General features: G+C 42.5%; 1 protein-coding gene across 1 annotated transcript in view; it reads right to left on the bottom strand.

Annotated features, from left to right (window-relative positions):
- Positions 1 to 258: 258 nt before the first annotated feature.
- Positions 259 to 16,503, bottom strand: part of foxo3b (forkhead box O3b) — a 44,060-nt gene continuing 27,815 nt past the window's right edge. The window contains exons 3-4 of the mRNA XM_070925857.1: positions 4,508 to 5,982; positions 259 to 3,630 (exon numbers count right to left, since the gene is read on the bottom strand). Of these exons, the coding sequence (XP_070781958.1) occupies positions 4,537 to 5,982 (1,446 nt within the window). The 3' untranslated portion in view covers positions 259 to 3,630; positions 4,508 to 4,536. The remainder of the gene's footprint in view (positions 3,631 to 4,507; positions 5,983 to 16,503) is intronic.

Genomic DNA, 16,503 nt, shown 5'->3' with positions numbered 1-16,503 from the left:
AGATTTATCTTCTGGAGGGAGTGTGAGGTTAAATTTGTTCATGCACAAGCGCTCAGACACACACTGTTTTGGAAAACAGTTGGCAAGTTAACTTGTGAATTAACATCACATGTAAGGCAGGCGAGTGCTGTAACATTTTCCTTGCTGGGCTGGAAATTCCTCTCAAGGCAATATGAGCTGTTAACAGCAGCCCTGTGCTTCCACAGCACTCGTGAACTTGATGGAACAGTAAAATGAGTTAAGACAAGGACACGGGAAGGGTGTGGAGCCTCACCAAGCTTTATTTACATGCGCCATTTCTTATACAAACTAGATTACAATTCAAAATGGAATACACAGGAAAAATACCCACTAACATCAAGTCGAGAAGAAGCAAGATTAATAAAGGGCAAAGTTCAGAGGGCGTATGGAGGGGAGCTGGCCTGGGCCTCTAAACAGGATGGTTTAGGTTCAAGAGAAGATAATGAAAAGGAAACGTCCAAGAGGTGATTAAGGTATCTAGTGGTATGTTCTCTCTTCTATTTTTTTTTTGCTTTTCTTAGCTTTAAATTTGCACGTGTTGTGCTGCAGGTGTGTGTGTTGGGCACAAGAAGAGATAAATCTGTGCCTAAAATGAAGCAGTAGCACTGAGTGGTTGTGTGGAAGGCCTGCTCCACTATGACTAAGTGTAAACTATCTCCCCGAATAGCCAAAACATTTTACACTGAACGTACAGAAAGTAAGGAACACCTTCCTGCGACTGAGATTTGCAGTTTATCAAGGATCAATAACCCCTCTTTAGACAGAAAGGATTACAGGGTTCCCTGGATTCACCTTGTCAGTCTTCTTCACAGGCGGAGTAAAGCGCTCTTTATGTTCAGTACAAACAGTGTAGATACATTTAAATGATTAGCAGTTCAGGTGATGGCTCAGGATTCCCCCCTGCCAAAAGACATGTGATAATGCTCTGGAAATTTGTAGCTGTGACAAGGTGTAGGAAATTCCAGCTCGTTGTCAGATGACGCGTTACCCACGTCAAAGTTATAACCAAACGCTGACCGAGAGCACCGGGACGTGAACCTACTGTACTTCACGTGGAATAAAACAAGTGTGAAGCTGAGGAACGTCCGTTAAGGAGGCACTCCCTGTGTCTGCGTCTATGTACACACACACACTCGTAATAATAATAATAATAATAAACCCATTAATACGGGAGGATGGTGCAAGTGCTGCACTGTAAGCCCTGATTTTAAAAATAGAAAGTGTGTGTTTGAGTGCTAAAGACACAGGGCTCCTCTCTGTATTACAATTTCTGTCGCAGGACGGCACCATTGGAAGGATCGAGGGGGGGTACAGCTAGGTCATGCACTAAACCTCAGATAGCACAGTAGATCATTCTAGCCAACCATGCACACACACTCCTCTGCCTTGGCCTCAAAGTGATATACACACACATCTGTACACTATTATACACAGCGGGGCATACACTTCCATACACTACCCCAGACAGAGAAGGGATACCAGGGTCTCCAGATGCTACAACAATGGTGCTTTCCACCATTTTCAAAATCTGGTTCAATAATTAAATCGCTGGCAACAGTGTTCCCTCCTACCCGGCGTGTTAACGTTGTTCATTATTTCTTCAACTTTTACCTTCAGAGGTATCACAAAATCCAAGGGTCAAGTACTACATGAGTATATAAGGACATACAGCGAGTATATATGCATTTCACACAATTCATAATGCATAAATACATACATGCATACAGTCGGCTGTGCTGTATGCACCATGAGGGATAGTGAGGAATTACGCATCCTCGTGAGATTAATTCAACAGAAATAAACTCCACAGATTAACACATACTCACACGTTAACATGTACTCAGGAGCACTGGGCGTGTCCATGAGGGGATGTGTGTATGTGTGTCACGAGTCCGACAAAGAGGAAAAAAAAGAAAAATCTATGACAAGCAAAACCAAAAATAACAGACCGCGTGAAGTCTTAATCCTGACGTTAATCTTCCTCCTCATCTTGACGGCCAAAAGTTCACAGGTTACAAGTTCACAAACACAAAGCATTACTGTTTTTATCAAGAAAATGTTAAAATACCATTAGAATGTGACTTGATGTTACTTAAACGGGAAGCCTCCCTTTCCCCCCCTGAGTGATTCTAAATATGCATAAGAAGCCCCACAAGCTCATGACAAGAAAACAGCAGAGCTTAACACATATCCCTGGTATTATTTTTTTCTATCTATGTGTGTGTAATATAATGTGTGTGCATGTGTGTGTGTGCTGTGATTTGGCTGCCAGCATATCCTACTGTTTGTTTCAAGTAATTTGGCAATATACAGAGATAGCTTATTGTTTTACTCGAGAAACAAATGGCTTCTAGAGGAATGAGCCTTAAACCCTGCTCCCTGCTCCCCCCACCGTCTACAGGTTCAACCTCACCGTGCTACAAGTGGCTGCAGCTTTGGGCTTCTGCAGGTCATGGGTAAAAACAGAAACAAAACGAAAACACACAAAATGCACGACTTGCTCTCAGGGCAGGATTCAACACTGTTTACATAGCACCTGTTATGGTGTGGAAATGTTCACAACTCTAGGACACAAGTATTCATTTTGGCTACATCATATGCAGTGATAAACAACCTCAACAGAACTCACCAGAATTTAAGAAATCTACGAAGAGACAGACAAGATCTTTCCCCCTCCTCGAACTTTCCACTGCCCTGCACTGTACAAATATCCATGACAGAGATTTTCTTCCTCTAGTCTTTTTTCATTTTTTTTTTACAATTAGATATACACAAAAGATAAAAAATATTGTTTGTAATATTCATCTAATTGTAATATAACCCTCAGTATGCGGCATTTAATTTAATTCAAGCAATTCATAAAAACAAAACTGGAAGTGCATGGCATTAAGATGAGAAATCGTAACTTCTAAGGTTTCTGAAGTTTTTGCAAACTGGGGCAAAGTGTGGGTTTGTCTGTTTGTGTGTTTTGCATGTACTGTATGCGATACTCCATTTCCATTTTTTCATTTCATCAATACACCACTTTTTTTGTACAGACATGTATGATGCAGAAAAAATTATGATAAAACAGAAAATCCGAAAAACAAACACTGAACATTTAAAATCACAAAGTGAGAACAGAGGGAAATTTCTTTTTTCAACAGAACACATCCCAGAAAACCACTGGATCAGATTTACACCACATCACTTCTGGATTTTTTCACTTTACACTTTTGTCTTTTTTTTTTGGGAACAACTGCACCGTGCACTCCTTCAATCTTTGCTTGATATTTAGTCCTTGTGTTCCACCTGAAACCCCTTCTGATGAGCAGTGTCTCTTTGATATCAACAGACTGGGTGTCAAAGGAAAATTGCATAATTCTAAGATTTGTGAGTTTGACATAGCTTTCTTTTTGTTGCTGTTGTTTCACAGGAGGCTTTGAGGGCTGATGTGCAGCATCTCTAGAGTCTGTCGGATCGTTCACGGTTCACCGGTGTGGGAGCGAAGGTAAAGCTCATGAGAGGAAGTCTTCTTCTGTAAACACAGGGTTTGTATTTGTGCTGATGGCAGGTTTGGCAAAAAGGGTGTTGTGTGTCTGATCTTCTCTTGCACTACACAGTTCAGACCTGGAGAGATAAAGGACGAGATGATTATGTCTGAGAATTTGTACTGTATTTAAAAGCAAGACACAAATCTTTTCCTGTTCTAAAGTCAGAACATTTCTACGAGAGATGATCAGATCAGATGGGGTATTGGTCAAATGTCACCAATCGACAGTGCAGAAAGTACACATGCTCTGATGTGCTTCACAATAAATGCACTTTCATGTGAAGGCAGTGGTAGGCTTTAACTGTGAAACGAGAAGTGTTGACAGCAACTTTTGCGGTTAGCTTGTGTTTTTTACTCCATAAAGAAAATACATTTTTTTTTTTTTTTTTTACTTTTTGAGACGTTGTTTTGAAACTTGCATGGATGTAACATATTTTATTATATTTTTTAACAAATCTTGATAAATGAGAATGCCCAGGAAACAAGGACTGATGTTACGTCTTATTAATACAAACATTTAGCAATTGGAGTTAGAAAAAACTACCAGAGATGCTACGTTGTTTAGCAGGTCGTTTTTAGTTTAGTTTATTGAAGAGATGCAGAAACATGTAATCACGTTGAGAGGACCTTTTCCAGGGTTAGGGTCTGTATTTGTTTCCAACACCAGTAATTCTACAGCACGAAAATATTCCAAACAATATAGATAGAAATTACACAACCCTAAACATGCCGGGGTATGACCGTTTTACACTGTGATGTTATTTATCTACACAGAGACCTTTACAGATTTTACATTTTGGAAAAAAAAAGCACTAGTATCGGATCTGTACTTGGCACCGGCCTTACCCTGAGTTTTAGGGTCAGAATCGGCATTGGGGGAGAAAAAGGTTGGCTCAGGTTTGCTCATGCGCCATATGATTTATAACAGTGCACACAACACTCAAACATACACACCTGCTCTGCTCCTTCCCAGCCTGACCCTCTCAGCCGGGTACCCAGCTCTCAGAGGTCTGCTTGGTGTTTGTGAAGTTGCCGACTCCGTTCATGTTGGCATGAGAGTCAAAGTTAAAGTCCAAGTCATCTGCATCCATCAGCTCGTTCCTGATGATGTAGTCCATATCGCACTCCAGGCTGCTGTTGAACATGTCCAGGTCCAGATCTGTTGGGAAACGGTCCTGGCAGATCCCTCCACTGTTAACTGTTCCATTTAGGAAGATCGAGGTGTCGATCTGCATGGAAGAGGAACCATTTCCTCCCAAGGGTGAGAGGAGGAGCTGCTGCTTGGCATTAGCCAGAGCGTTAGCCTCATTGGCTAGGTTCAGGCCTCCGTTTAAAGGCCTCACGGAGCTCTGGTTGTGGTTGTTACTTTGCAGCATCTCCCCTTGGCTGCCCTGAAGGCCTCCAGTGGTCCCAAAGGTCATTACGGGATCATTACGGAGCATGAGGCCACGGCGAGAGTTCTGGGAAATGACGGCAGCAGCGCTGGCCTGTGACATCAGTGGGTCAGACTGGGTCATCATGACATCACTGTGGCTGTGGGTGTCAGAGTTGAGCAGGTCTTGTAGTGTCTGACTGCCAAAGCGAGACAGGCTGATGCTGGAGAAGGAGGTCTGCTTGTTCTCCTGGATTGTCTGCATGGGGGACGGACGCAGAGAGGCCCCTGTCGTGTGGGGGCCAAAGATGGAGTTACTGTAACCATTCCCTCCACCGTTAGAAGAAGAGTTGGAGGAGGGAGAGGAGGTGGAGGAAGGTGAGCTTAGCCCGTTGGGTTTGGACCCAAAATTGAACCCTGAGGAGCCATTTGGAGCAGCCTGTCCTGTAACGGTTGGCACCAGGTTGATATTATCCAGCAACTCATCCATCAGGTCATCCGTGAGTCCGTCATTCAGGTTCATTGTTCCTGCCAGGTCTGCCAGGCGGGGCAGCTCAGTCGGCACAGACTTCCCATTGGTCGTGGCGTTGCCGGGAGACAGCGCTCGGCCAGGGCTGGAGTAGAGCATGGGGGAGAGAGGAGGCTCGTCATCGGGCACCTCGTCTAGCTCAGGGTTGGCCAGAATGGGTGAGAGGCGACCGCTCAGTGTGCTGGCATTGGAATTAGTGCGGGAGCGGAAGTCTGTCCAGGCGTCCAGCTCCTCGCTGCTGCGTGACGTTGGGCTTCCGGGCCACTTGGAGAGACCTGATGGACTGTCTCCGCCGCCTTCACCAGCTGCAGCTGCTGCAGCCTGCAGAGCAGCCTTCTTCTTAGCAGCACGGCCACGGGCGGACTTGGTGTACTTGTTGCTGTTGTCCATGGAGACTGCACGGCGGCGAGGAGCCTTTCCACCCTTCCCTCCCTCTGGGTTGATCATCCACCAAGAACTCTTCCCTGTTCCCTCGTTCTGGACGCGGATGAAACGGCTATGCAGGGAAAGGTTGTGCCGGATGGAGTTCTGCAACACAAAGGAAAAAGAGGAGACTATGTTGAGTGATGCGTGTAAAATCCTTGTGAAACAACCACCCAAACAATGACTGTCATCAATATTGATTTGTTGTATTCTATCTTTCCTTTTACCAATACAACATTCAATGAATACCTCTCATTAAATCCAACAACACTGATCCATAAACCACCCACTACTACTACTGATTCTGCAGCGATGTAAACAGTTGCTCTTGGTGACTAGACACACAAACAAGGCAAAAATCCTATTGTTTCAATTGTTCCACAAAATATAGGCAGGAACACATTGATGTGCAGCAGCACTTAGCGCTGATGTCGGCATTGTTCCCACTGTAGCTTTTGTGTTGTGGGTATAAAAGAGAAAAGAGAGACAGTGGTCTATAATCAAGCGTCTCCTCGATTATGAATGACACATACAAAGAGCCCCTGTGTTGTTAAGGAGCCCATTCTGTGTCAGATCATGTGTGTTGGTGCGTGCCTGTGTACGAGTCTTGGCTGGTGTATATTGATCAACTCTGAGCTCCTTCCTTGTGCGAGCCCCAGAGGCTCATTGTGGGGGAACTGGTGCACATGACAGCCCCTACTAATGATCAACACAGAGATGTATGTACAAATTAAAGGCCCAAACTGCAGTATAACGCCCCTATTGAATCACTTGTTGCCCCGCTACTGGCTTTGTTTACCGTACATATACACTTATCAGACACACATTCTTTCTTATTGTATACTGATTGTACACATTTTTAGCGTTGCTATTGGCATGGCAATGTCAGCCGGTTGGCCCAACACTTTGGTCCAGGCTGAGATAACTTAACATCTATTGGATGGATGTCCCTGAAATTTTTGTATGGACATTCATTGTTGCCAGAGGATGAAGCCTACTGACTTTGATGATTCCCAGACTTTTCCTCTTTTTCCACCATTAGGCTAAAATTTCAAAATGTCCAATACTTAGGACCAGATACCAGCAAAAAAAACAACATCTCCGTCAGCCTCAGTTGTACTTTGTCTTTGGTGCTAATTAGAAAATGCTAGCATGCTAACATTCTAAACTAAGATGGTGCACATAGTAATATTTGCTAAACATCTGCATGTTAGCTTTATCATTGTGAGCATGCTAGAATGCTGGAGTTAGCATTTAGCTCAAAGCACTGCTATACCTAAATACAGCCTCACGGAGCAGCTAGCATGGCTGTAAACTTGTTGAGTTATGATGGGCAAAAGTATTTCTAAAAGGCCAATTTTCCGTATACAAATAAAGCTTTTTGAATGCGAATATGCTTGAATATTTTTTACAGGTGGAGCCAACTCCTATAACCTTTGTCTCAGTCCAGCTAATAATTGAAGTGCTAATCCTGGGGGAGAACAGTTACAGTCAGAGAACAAGAAGCCATTGACATTAACAGGGATTTTAGATTGATGTCACAAAGTTGGGTTCTATTTAAATGACAAAAAAAAGACAAAGGCCAGGAAACCATATTACTATTTCATGACAGTACAGCACTAAGAGTAGATGTTTTAAGTTCTATTGTTGTGTGTGTCACAATATGAAGGATTCACATGACATGTTTACACTGTAGAGATGTCAGGATTGTATGATTGGCTCTGGCTTTGCTTTTGTATTTCAGACTCAAAATTCCAACTTCACTTGGTCTGTAAATTACACCCATGCGCATGTGCATCTGGACAACCCCCATTCTACAGAAACGCACACACAGACACACACTTTCAGCCATCTGGTTACTTAAGAAGATATAATTTCATGGTTCTTATATAACAGCATAATGACCACATACAAATGTTGAAACAAACGTGCACATACAGTCACTGACACACAGTTAGGACATAACTATAAACTTTATGAAACAACATTATATGGAAATTATTCTATTCCAGATAATTAGTATATATGTTTATGACCTTTTTGACTTGACTTTTGTCATTTACTACACTTTCTTCTTCTTCTTCTTGTTCCTCCTCTTTTTGTGCACCACAACCTACTGAAGGCCTTGCTGAATATATTATTTTGCTTTAGTCTCCTTCTCTTTCCATACCCCCTTCCTCTTCCGCAGTTTCTGTTGTTTTACAAACACATAGCTCTTATGGGCCCTGAGGGACTCTGAGGCTATGCTATATCCTCCCATATAAACAACCCAACCGCCATCCACAACACGCATGCATTTTTCCCTCTCTGTTTTCCTCTTATGTATATTTTTACTCTCTAAAACAGAACAGATTTCAGGCTTCCAAACGGCGAGGGCCGTTTTTGTGGGAATCACAATATTGTTTTCCATGAAGCAGTCCCGTCTGTCCTGGGCAACAGTTTACAGACAATTTGGTCTGGATTGTTTTTCTGGTCAAAGGCAGTTCAATCAGAGAGGAGAAAGCGCAGGCTTAAGTTACCCTTCTGAATGCTACGCTGGCAGAGAAAGTTTGATCTCAGGGGCCAAACTGAACCTATGACCCTGTGTGTATGTGTGTGAGTGTGTAGCTGAGCATGTGTGTGTTTGTGGTAGTGCCAAATGCCAAGTTTTGCATTTGCACGCTCTTGAGTGATTTGCAATTGTAAATTCGAAAGTTATTTTTGCAGGACTGTGTGCTTTTTGTGACCACCGCTGTGCATTAGCAAATCCATAAAAAAATGCATTTTATCATTAATGGTGTGTGTGTATGTGAATGCACGTTTCCCCGAGTGCGTGTCTGTGTGTTTATTCTGTGCAATGAGGTAAGATGAGAAGAGATACCAGGGAGACCAGTGTTTATCCTCTGCCAGCATCTCTGGAGGCATGACGTAATGCTGCTTTATTACAGAACATTTTACAAACACAGACACACACACACACACACTAGCTAAATGTTTCCAGCTGCCAGGGAGATGTAAATAATGGCAGAAGACAGACTTTGTGAAGGAAAAAGATAACTTTTGGAGGGGTGAATGAGAGCAGAATGAATGGAATGCGAGTTTCCTTCTCCCGCTGCTGTAAACATTTACCTGCCAGCACCTGACACTTCATCAATCCTTCTCCCTCGCATCATCCTACACCTCCTCTATCCCTGCACCTCTCCACTTCGTCCTCCAGCAAAGCCACTTGTTTAATGTTTCTCTTTTTCCGTGCCACCGCTCGTATCCTTCAAACGTCAGCTGAGATATTTCTAACTCAGTGTGATGGAGCAGCAATAAACGGAAGCGGGGCATCTGCAACCAAAGCACGGACAGTGATGCAAAGAAAAAACAAATTGGTGCCAAGTGAAAATGTGTGAGTGATGGTGAGAAAGATAGTGATGATGATTGCGAGATGAAAGAAAGAAAAATGTGCCAACTATGTATCAGTATTACATGTGATTTATATGTGTAGTGCAGAGTAATATATCCTCACAAACCCTCTACTGATTATCTCTGTTATTTGGGGTCATTTCCAAGATATATTTTCTGGAAAGATTTTTCAAACATCATTTCAAGCTCAACCACAAACAAAATTTCATTCACCTCAGTTTTATTCAGACGGAGCTGACGTCTCAGTAGCAGAGATCTTGGCAAATAAAACCATCTGCATGGCTGATACACTTGTGGTTCTGTAAGTGGAAAGTATGCCGTTTTATAATTTTAGTGGACTGACTGACCTTTTAACCATTTGTTTTTTCGATATTTTCTTTGTTCCGCATTTCATGTAGAAATTCAGTCTCTCCTGCATACCACAACATCTCATTTCTGGCTGCCGTGATTCTTACCACATTTAATGACAAAACCAATCATATTATTTAACTTCCCAGGAGTTCATTAAACTATTTGATAACATCCTTCATTAGAGTCTCCAAAGGCTTTGTGTGTACAAAATATTAAGAAAATCTTCATAATACACAACGGGTAGTTCCTTCTTTTGTGCAATAAAAAATCCTGTATCTTAAATTTAAAATCCATCATTAATCCGTCTCCTCTTCTACATCTGCATCTCCCCCTCGTAACTGAAGTAGATGTAAAAGCTGTAATTAATACGACATTACAGCTCTTTCTTGGACTCTTTCTTGTGCTTCTGTTTCAAAATGTGGCCGTTGTGAAGTCCTTTGAGGCAGCGCTTCAGCGCTTTTTGTTATTTGCAGTGTATGCACTCTCTGGGTTTGAGTGTGTACATGGCACATCGCTGTGTGAGTGGGATACTGTATGCTTACTACTGTAAAGCTCCTCTGGGGTATTCCCAAAGTCCATTAATAAAAACAGCTCATTGAGATAGCAGCTCTGATTCATAGCTCCGACTATGCAGCCACAAGAGCTAAATAGCACACATACACTAAACACATACACTAACACAGCTTGCAGCAAAACCTTCCAAGGGATAACGACGCTGTAGACACTGCCGGCTAACTTTAGGGATTTTTTGAATTTCTCTTTCTCTCCCGACCTACATTTTCCCGCCATTTGTCTGTTTTGTACCCTCCTCATTCTCTCTCATTTGAGCGCTTATCTCATCGTAATCATGAGTAAAAATGATTGTTTGAGATCTGTTACCCAAATATTGAGTGGTTCAGTTTAGCCTGTCACTCCAACCCAAACAAACAGGTGGTGACTTCTTTACAGACTCAGGTGACACATATTGTTTTAAATGAAAGGTTTGACCATTTTATTATAAAAAGCATTTTTATTTACACACACATTTTCAGAATCAGCAGTTTTCCTTTAGTAATCCACTCTGCAGCGGAAAGAAAGCTGGAATTGTTTTTCCTGCTTTCTAACTTCACTTACTGTATATTTTGTAACAGTTTGTTCCTCGTGACAGAAGAAAACAAATTTAGTCTCGCTCACATATCCACATTTAGAGCAGACTAGGCTAGTCGCAGGACTTGTTGTTTATTGTTTACTTGTCTATTTATTTGATTGATTTTCTGAATCTTACTGTTTTCTATGACTGGTCGGTCTGACATTATAAACTCCACCTTAACTGGTCTTGGAAACTGGCCTACAAAATGCTGGGTCAACAGTCAACCCTCAATGAGACCGGTTATCCAGGTTCAATGGTGTTACATTTTTAAAGCAAACTAACTCAAAGATAGTCTGACAAAGCTGAACTTGCTTCGTGAGACAGGCTCCAGTTGTGTGTGTGTGTGTGTGTGTGTATGTGTGTGTGTGTGTGTGTGTGTGTGTGCACACCAGCTGCAGCCAGAGCTCAGGAACACAGAGGCCTTTTTGTCCGTCAGCAACATGTGGGAACAATTAATCACTGTCAGCAACCACGCTAGGAATCTCTCTCTCCTCTCTCTCATTATTCAGATTTTTGAAGGTGCGTAGGTGGGAACTCGTATATTTGCATTTATGTAAATAAATGAATGTAGCCCTCATGTGTACATTAAGAACATTTTAAGGAGATTGTAAGTCTACTTAGAGGGAATTAATGTATTACCACAGATGTTGTAAATGTATAGAAATTAATACGTCAGACCTGTGAGGTTACTCAGAAAGCAGGTTCCTCTGATTGGCCAAGATGATTGTAAGAGTGCTTTCTAATTGGCTGTAGCTGTCCTAGCTCCAGCAGTGGTGATTGGTGGAGTGAAACTGGTTTGCGTAGCCAGGCAGTACAGAAAAGGGAGTGTCTGCATGGTATTGCAAGTGTATTTCATCACCCAGCTACAGCACATATCTGAACTCAAATGTATGAACTGGGCCAGTTTCACTTTGCCAGGTACCTGTACTGTGTGTGCGCCTGAGAGAGACACTTTACTGCTCAGCCCAACACAGACACACAACTGTCCCTGCCTTCAGCTGTAAGGAAATGCAGAGGAAAAACACACACTGACAGCTCTTCATGCACTGTGCTACAGGAAAGCGTTGGGTCAGAAGGTGACAGTGTCACGGAGCCAGGAGACAGCACTGTGTCAAAGGCCAAAGTGCTTTGAGGTTGAAGCTCTCGCCTCATACATGTTAGCCCCGCCCCCTCGACCCCGCTGCCTCTGCTGCGATTGGACCAACTCTGTGACCTGAGCCTCACACCTCTGGTGTACTTAACCACCCACTGACACAGTGTGTGTGTGTGAGTCCAGGCCAAACCACACTTTATCAGCCATTATGTAAACCAGCACTAATCTGAGTGTAATGTCAACAGCGACCGCTGCTGGGTCGCGCGGACAGCTTGCACAACATTAGTTACCATTTAAGACAAGGGATTGACAATGGGCTGTGGTTAAAATAATGCTTGTCTTGCCCTGAAGTGTTCTTTCTTTAGCAAACAAAATTAACTTTCCAGCAAATGAACGACAGATAAATGACGACTATAAAATGTTATAAAAGCAAACATAATTAGCAGACAGAAACAAAGGAGCTCATAGTTTGTTTTTTTAGAAATGAGAAAAAGATAATGAAAGAAAGAAATTCTGGCTAACTCTAGCACATTTACAGTTATGTTTATTCATTTGTATTTTCAAAAAAATCAGCTTATCAAGACCAGCAATGCATTTCTGGCCATTTACTTTTTTGTGGTAACTCTATAGTTAAATCGTTCGATCAGTTAACAAAGACAGATCCAAACAGGAGCCTACGGTATTTATTTAACTTAATCTTATGGAGTGTTTTTCTAATAATATTCAATAGTGCATAATGTACAATATATATAAAGATGTGTAGCTACTCTGTATTTGGACTTTTTGTGGTATAGTTAAGGGGAATTTACAGAGAGCAAATTAAATATTTTGCTATCAAATCAATGTCGTCCTCAAAGATTGTGACAAAATTGGAGGCAACAGGTATATATATAAAACATACATACACGCAGGCAGAGACGACCTGCATCTGTGTGAAGCCTTGATCATACTCCAGGACGTACGGACACGCTGCTATACACACTACAACCAGGGGTACGCAGACACATTCCTCACATGTTCGCTAGAAAACATGATACATGATCTCCTGACAGGAAGAGGTAGGGCTCTTTTGTCTGTTGTATTTAGTGGAACAACACGATTAAGTCAAAGTATAGGACCGAAGATGGGGTAAACAAGCGTCCAGTTTGTAGTGCGGACAGTGACACAGGGGTACATGTGGACCCTCATGGACACAGAAACCATGAATTGGCCTTGCGTCGTGGAGGAGAGAAGTGGAAATGTATAGAGACGGTGTGAGCTAGAGACGTAGACGACATGCAGGTCTTTGACACGTATAAGGCGGTTTATAAATAAACAGCCTGGCTGGTCTGCGCAAACACTGTTGAGAGAGGACGGTTATTTATACTGTGACCCTACACTAACACACACACACACTCACACACACACACTTGCACACACTCACACACACACATTGGGTCCAGGTTCCAGCTCTGGACTGCAGACAGAACATTCCATTCTCTTCAATCATATGTGCGTTTCCCGGCCAGCGGCTGGGTGTCTCTCTCAGCTTGTGTGTGTGTGTGTTTTAAGTTGTATTTATGCGTGTGTGTGTGTGTGTACACTGGACGGAGATGTGGAGCTTGGCAGAAGGAATCCTGTTACACCTCATTCTGCTTATATTTCTGCTCTTACTCCCCCTCCGCTCCTCTTTTTGTGAATAGATTGAGGTCTCCATGCAGACACACAGAAAAACACACTTTGAACGTCAAATCAATTCAGGAACTAGATTTTCATATTTTGTCATGAAAAGGGTCCATCCAATTCATAATACCTTATTGAGACCGACGAAGCCATTGTTATAGTGTGAACAGCAATATCAAGTTCCTCTTAGAATTACAATGCAGTTAAGCACACACAAAAACATACACACACTCTGCGTTCCAAGAGTTGTGACCTTGTTAAATCAGAAAAGGCCTGCTCTTGTCATCACTGAGACCTTACTACTGCAATGTCAACCTCTCTCTCTCTTTCTATCTTTCTCATCTGTCTCCCTCTCTTCTCTAACTGTGTGTTGTGTTGTGTAAGGCCACATGCTCAAAGAACTACTTGTTTACTCTTACTTTTCCTCCAATCAGTTAGCCCGAGGTGGGAGAGGCGGCTAACCCATCCCACCTCAAACAGCCAATCAGTGCGGGCCGGTGCAGAGGCATGGTTAGTCACGTTACCCTAGTAAGGCTTCATCGGGTCAGTGTGTTTTGATCAGTGCTGGAGGGTCACCTCAGTTCCTACGTAGCATTGGCTCACAGTCACAGTGGAAAATTAAGTACACACACACACACACACACACACACACACACACACACACACACACACACACACACACACACACACACACTGGAAGATGAATTAAGGATATGAAAAGCAAGAGGCAGCAGGGAAATCGATCACTAGATATTTTCATGATTTGGATCCTGAAAAAACAACAAAAACACATCTAAATTTTTGTCATCCACGCAAAATAGAAAAACATAGAAGTTCATGAGGCATCTGCAGTCAGTGTACGTTCACAAACACACTGTTCATCACACCTCAGTACGGGACGTGTACACTTTGCTTTGGGACACACACAGGACATCCCTGCTGGGCTTTATCTACCCGAGTTCCAGGACACGGCGTCCTCAAGCTACGGAGCAACTGTCCCTGCCAAGAACACACACATACACACGCGCGAGAGTACACTGACAACAGAAACATCCCAGCAAAGACAAAGACGACTTATTCAGACAGAAGGAGAAACAGACTTGCAAGAGAGTAAAAGCAGCAGCGAGGAAAAGAAGTGAATACAATTACACACAACAACAATTTTTTTTGTTGTTGACTTTTTTCTTTTAAACAATTCAAGATATCCCACACCTAAATAAGATAAGCTTACACTTAAGGGTGTGTGAGATGAATAAAATCTTCTGTCAGCTGAGAAACTGTTTAACCAAATGGGATTGTGCGTTTTTATCTATCTAGCTAATTGAATACCTGGCAAATGAAGGTACTTTGCCACATCGATCCAGCAAAATCCTGTAAATATGCAACATTGCCCACAATGGCCTACGCAGTAAACACAGTGAACAAGGGTCAGATTTACTATACAGCCTGAATACATTGTAATTACAGTAAAAATGCGTAAACAAGGGGCTGCTTTACCCTGTAGCCCGCATACCCCAGACTTACACTGTAATAAAGGAGCTTTCTCCCACATTTTCAACTGTTTGTCCAGATGGTATACCAGATATATTAAAGGGATAGTTAACTTGGTATATATGTTGATGCCAAAATCTCGACTGGTACAGAGATCGCTATTGTTTCAGGGTACTGTATATATCATCATAATGTCCACACCTGTCACACATCTGAACTCATTTGACAGAAAAATGTCAATTGAATCAGTCAAAGTTATAAAAATAAAAAAAAAATACACTCAAGGCACTGCTGAAGGGAATAAGTACAGTCAATAAACACAACCAGAGGGAACATGCTTTCAATATATGTGGTGAAAAACTGCTGGTGGATTTAAAATAATTTATTTGCTGCGTGAAATTAATGTTGTTTGGGTTTGTCTGTGGGGTCGGGTTGACAGATCCTCTGCCCCGGCTTTATGGTGATGCCGCGGTTACTCGTAGCCTGCCCTTTTTAAGAACTATTTCAACAACTGACGTCTAAAAATAGAGAGGGACCAGAGGGCAAGTCTGCAAGCGACAATTATCGTATTTATCCTGGCGTACGAGCGCGATGATGACAGACGCACTCTAATACACACAAAAAACACAAACTTAGAGTGGAGGGACAGTGGTGTGGTGGTGCATAAAGTACATGAGTATACAGAGACAAAGGGTACAGAGACAGGAGAGGCCAACCACCAAATGATCCCACTGGTATGCATTACAGAGCTTTCCTGTGTGAACAGGTGATTAATGAGACCTTCAAACTGTGCGTGTATGTGTGTGAGAGAGATTGAGAGGCATTGAAGGAGACAGAGCTAGATAAGAGTATAAGGGGAAGACTGAGAGAAGGAAAAAAAAAAAAGAGAGCACCCTTAGTATTAAGACTAGCAGGGTGTCTACATGATTAATTACATCTCTGTGCGATACGAGCAGCACCGAGGAGTGGAGGGAAAGTGGGAGAAGAGGGGGAAGGGCAGAATCATTCATAATTATCAGGAAGGGGAATGTTGCTATTCCTGTGGGAAGACATGGTGCGGGCGACAAGGAATACATTTGGGAAATGAGCCTGCCATCTACACCTCAACCCACAGACCTATTTCAAGGGCAATGGAGTAGAGACGTGGGAGGATTTATTTTTCGCTTTTGGGGGTTTGAAAGTAAAAGTTCATTTTCTGCACATCAGGTGACTGGCAGTTGGAGTACTTCCTAGGCTTGAGTGGGCATGAAAAATCTCAGGTTCAGTGATAAAAAAAAAAGCAAAGATATAAGACATGTACACTAACACTTTAGGGGGACAAGAAACAGGAGAAACATCGAATTACCAAGCTCAATGTAGAGGTTCCACTTTGCTTGATTGAATCAACTTTCCATTCAGTCTGACGTTGTGTTCATGGTCACAGATTCCTTGTCAGTTGCCAGGAGAATTGAACTTAACATTTTTCACACTGACCCAAAGACATATGTCAACTTAAAAGTTATTTGTGCAC

This window comes from Enoplosus armatus, chromosome 19 (genome assembly GCF_043641665.1).
Source record: "Enoplosus armatus isolate fEnoArm2 chromosome 19, fEnoArm2.hap1, whole genome shotgun sequence".
Taxonomy (NCBI): domain Eukaryota; kingdom Metazoa; phylum Chordata; class Actinopteri; order Centrarchiformes; family Enoplosidae; genus Enoplosus; species Enoplosus armatus.
Note: the sequence above shows the minus strand (reverse complement) of the source record. Positions and strands in the feature narration are given on the sequence as shown.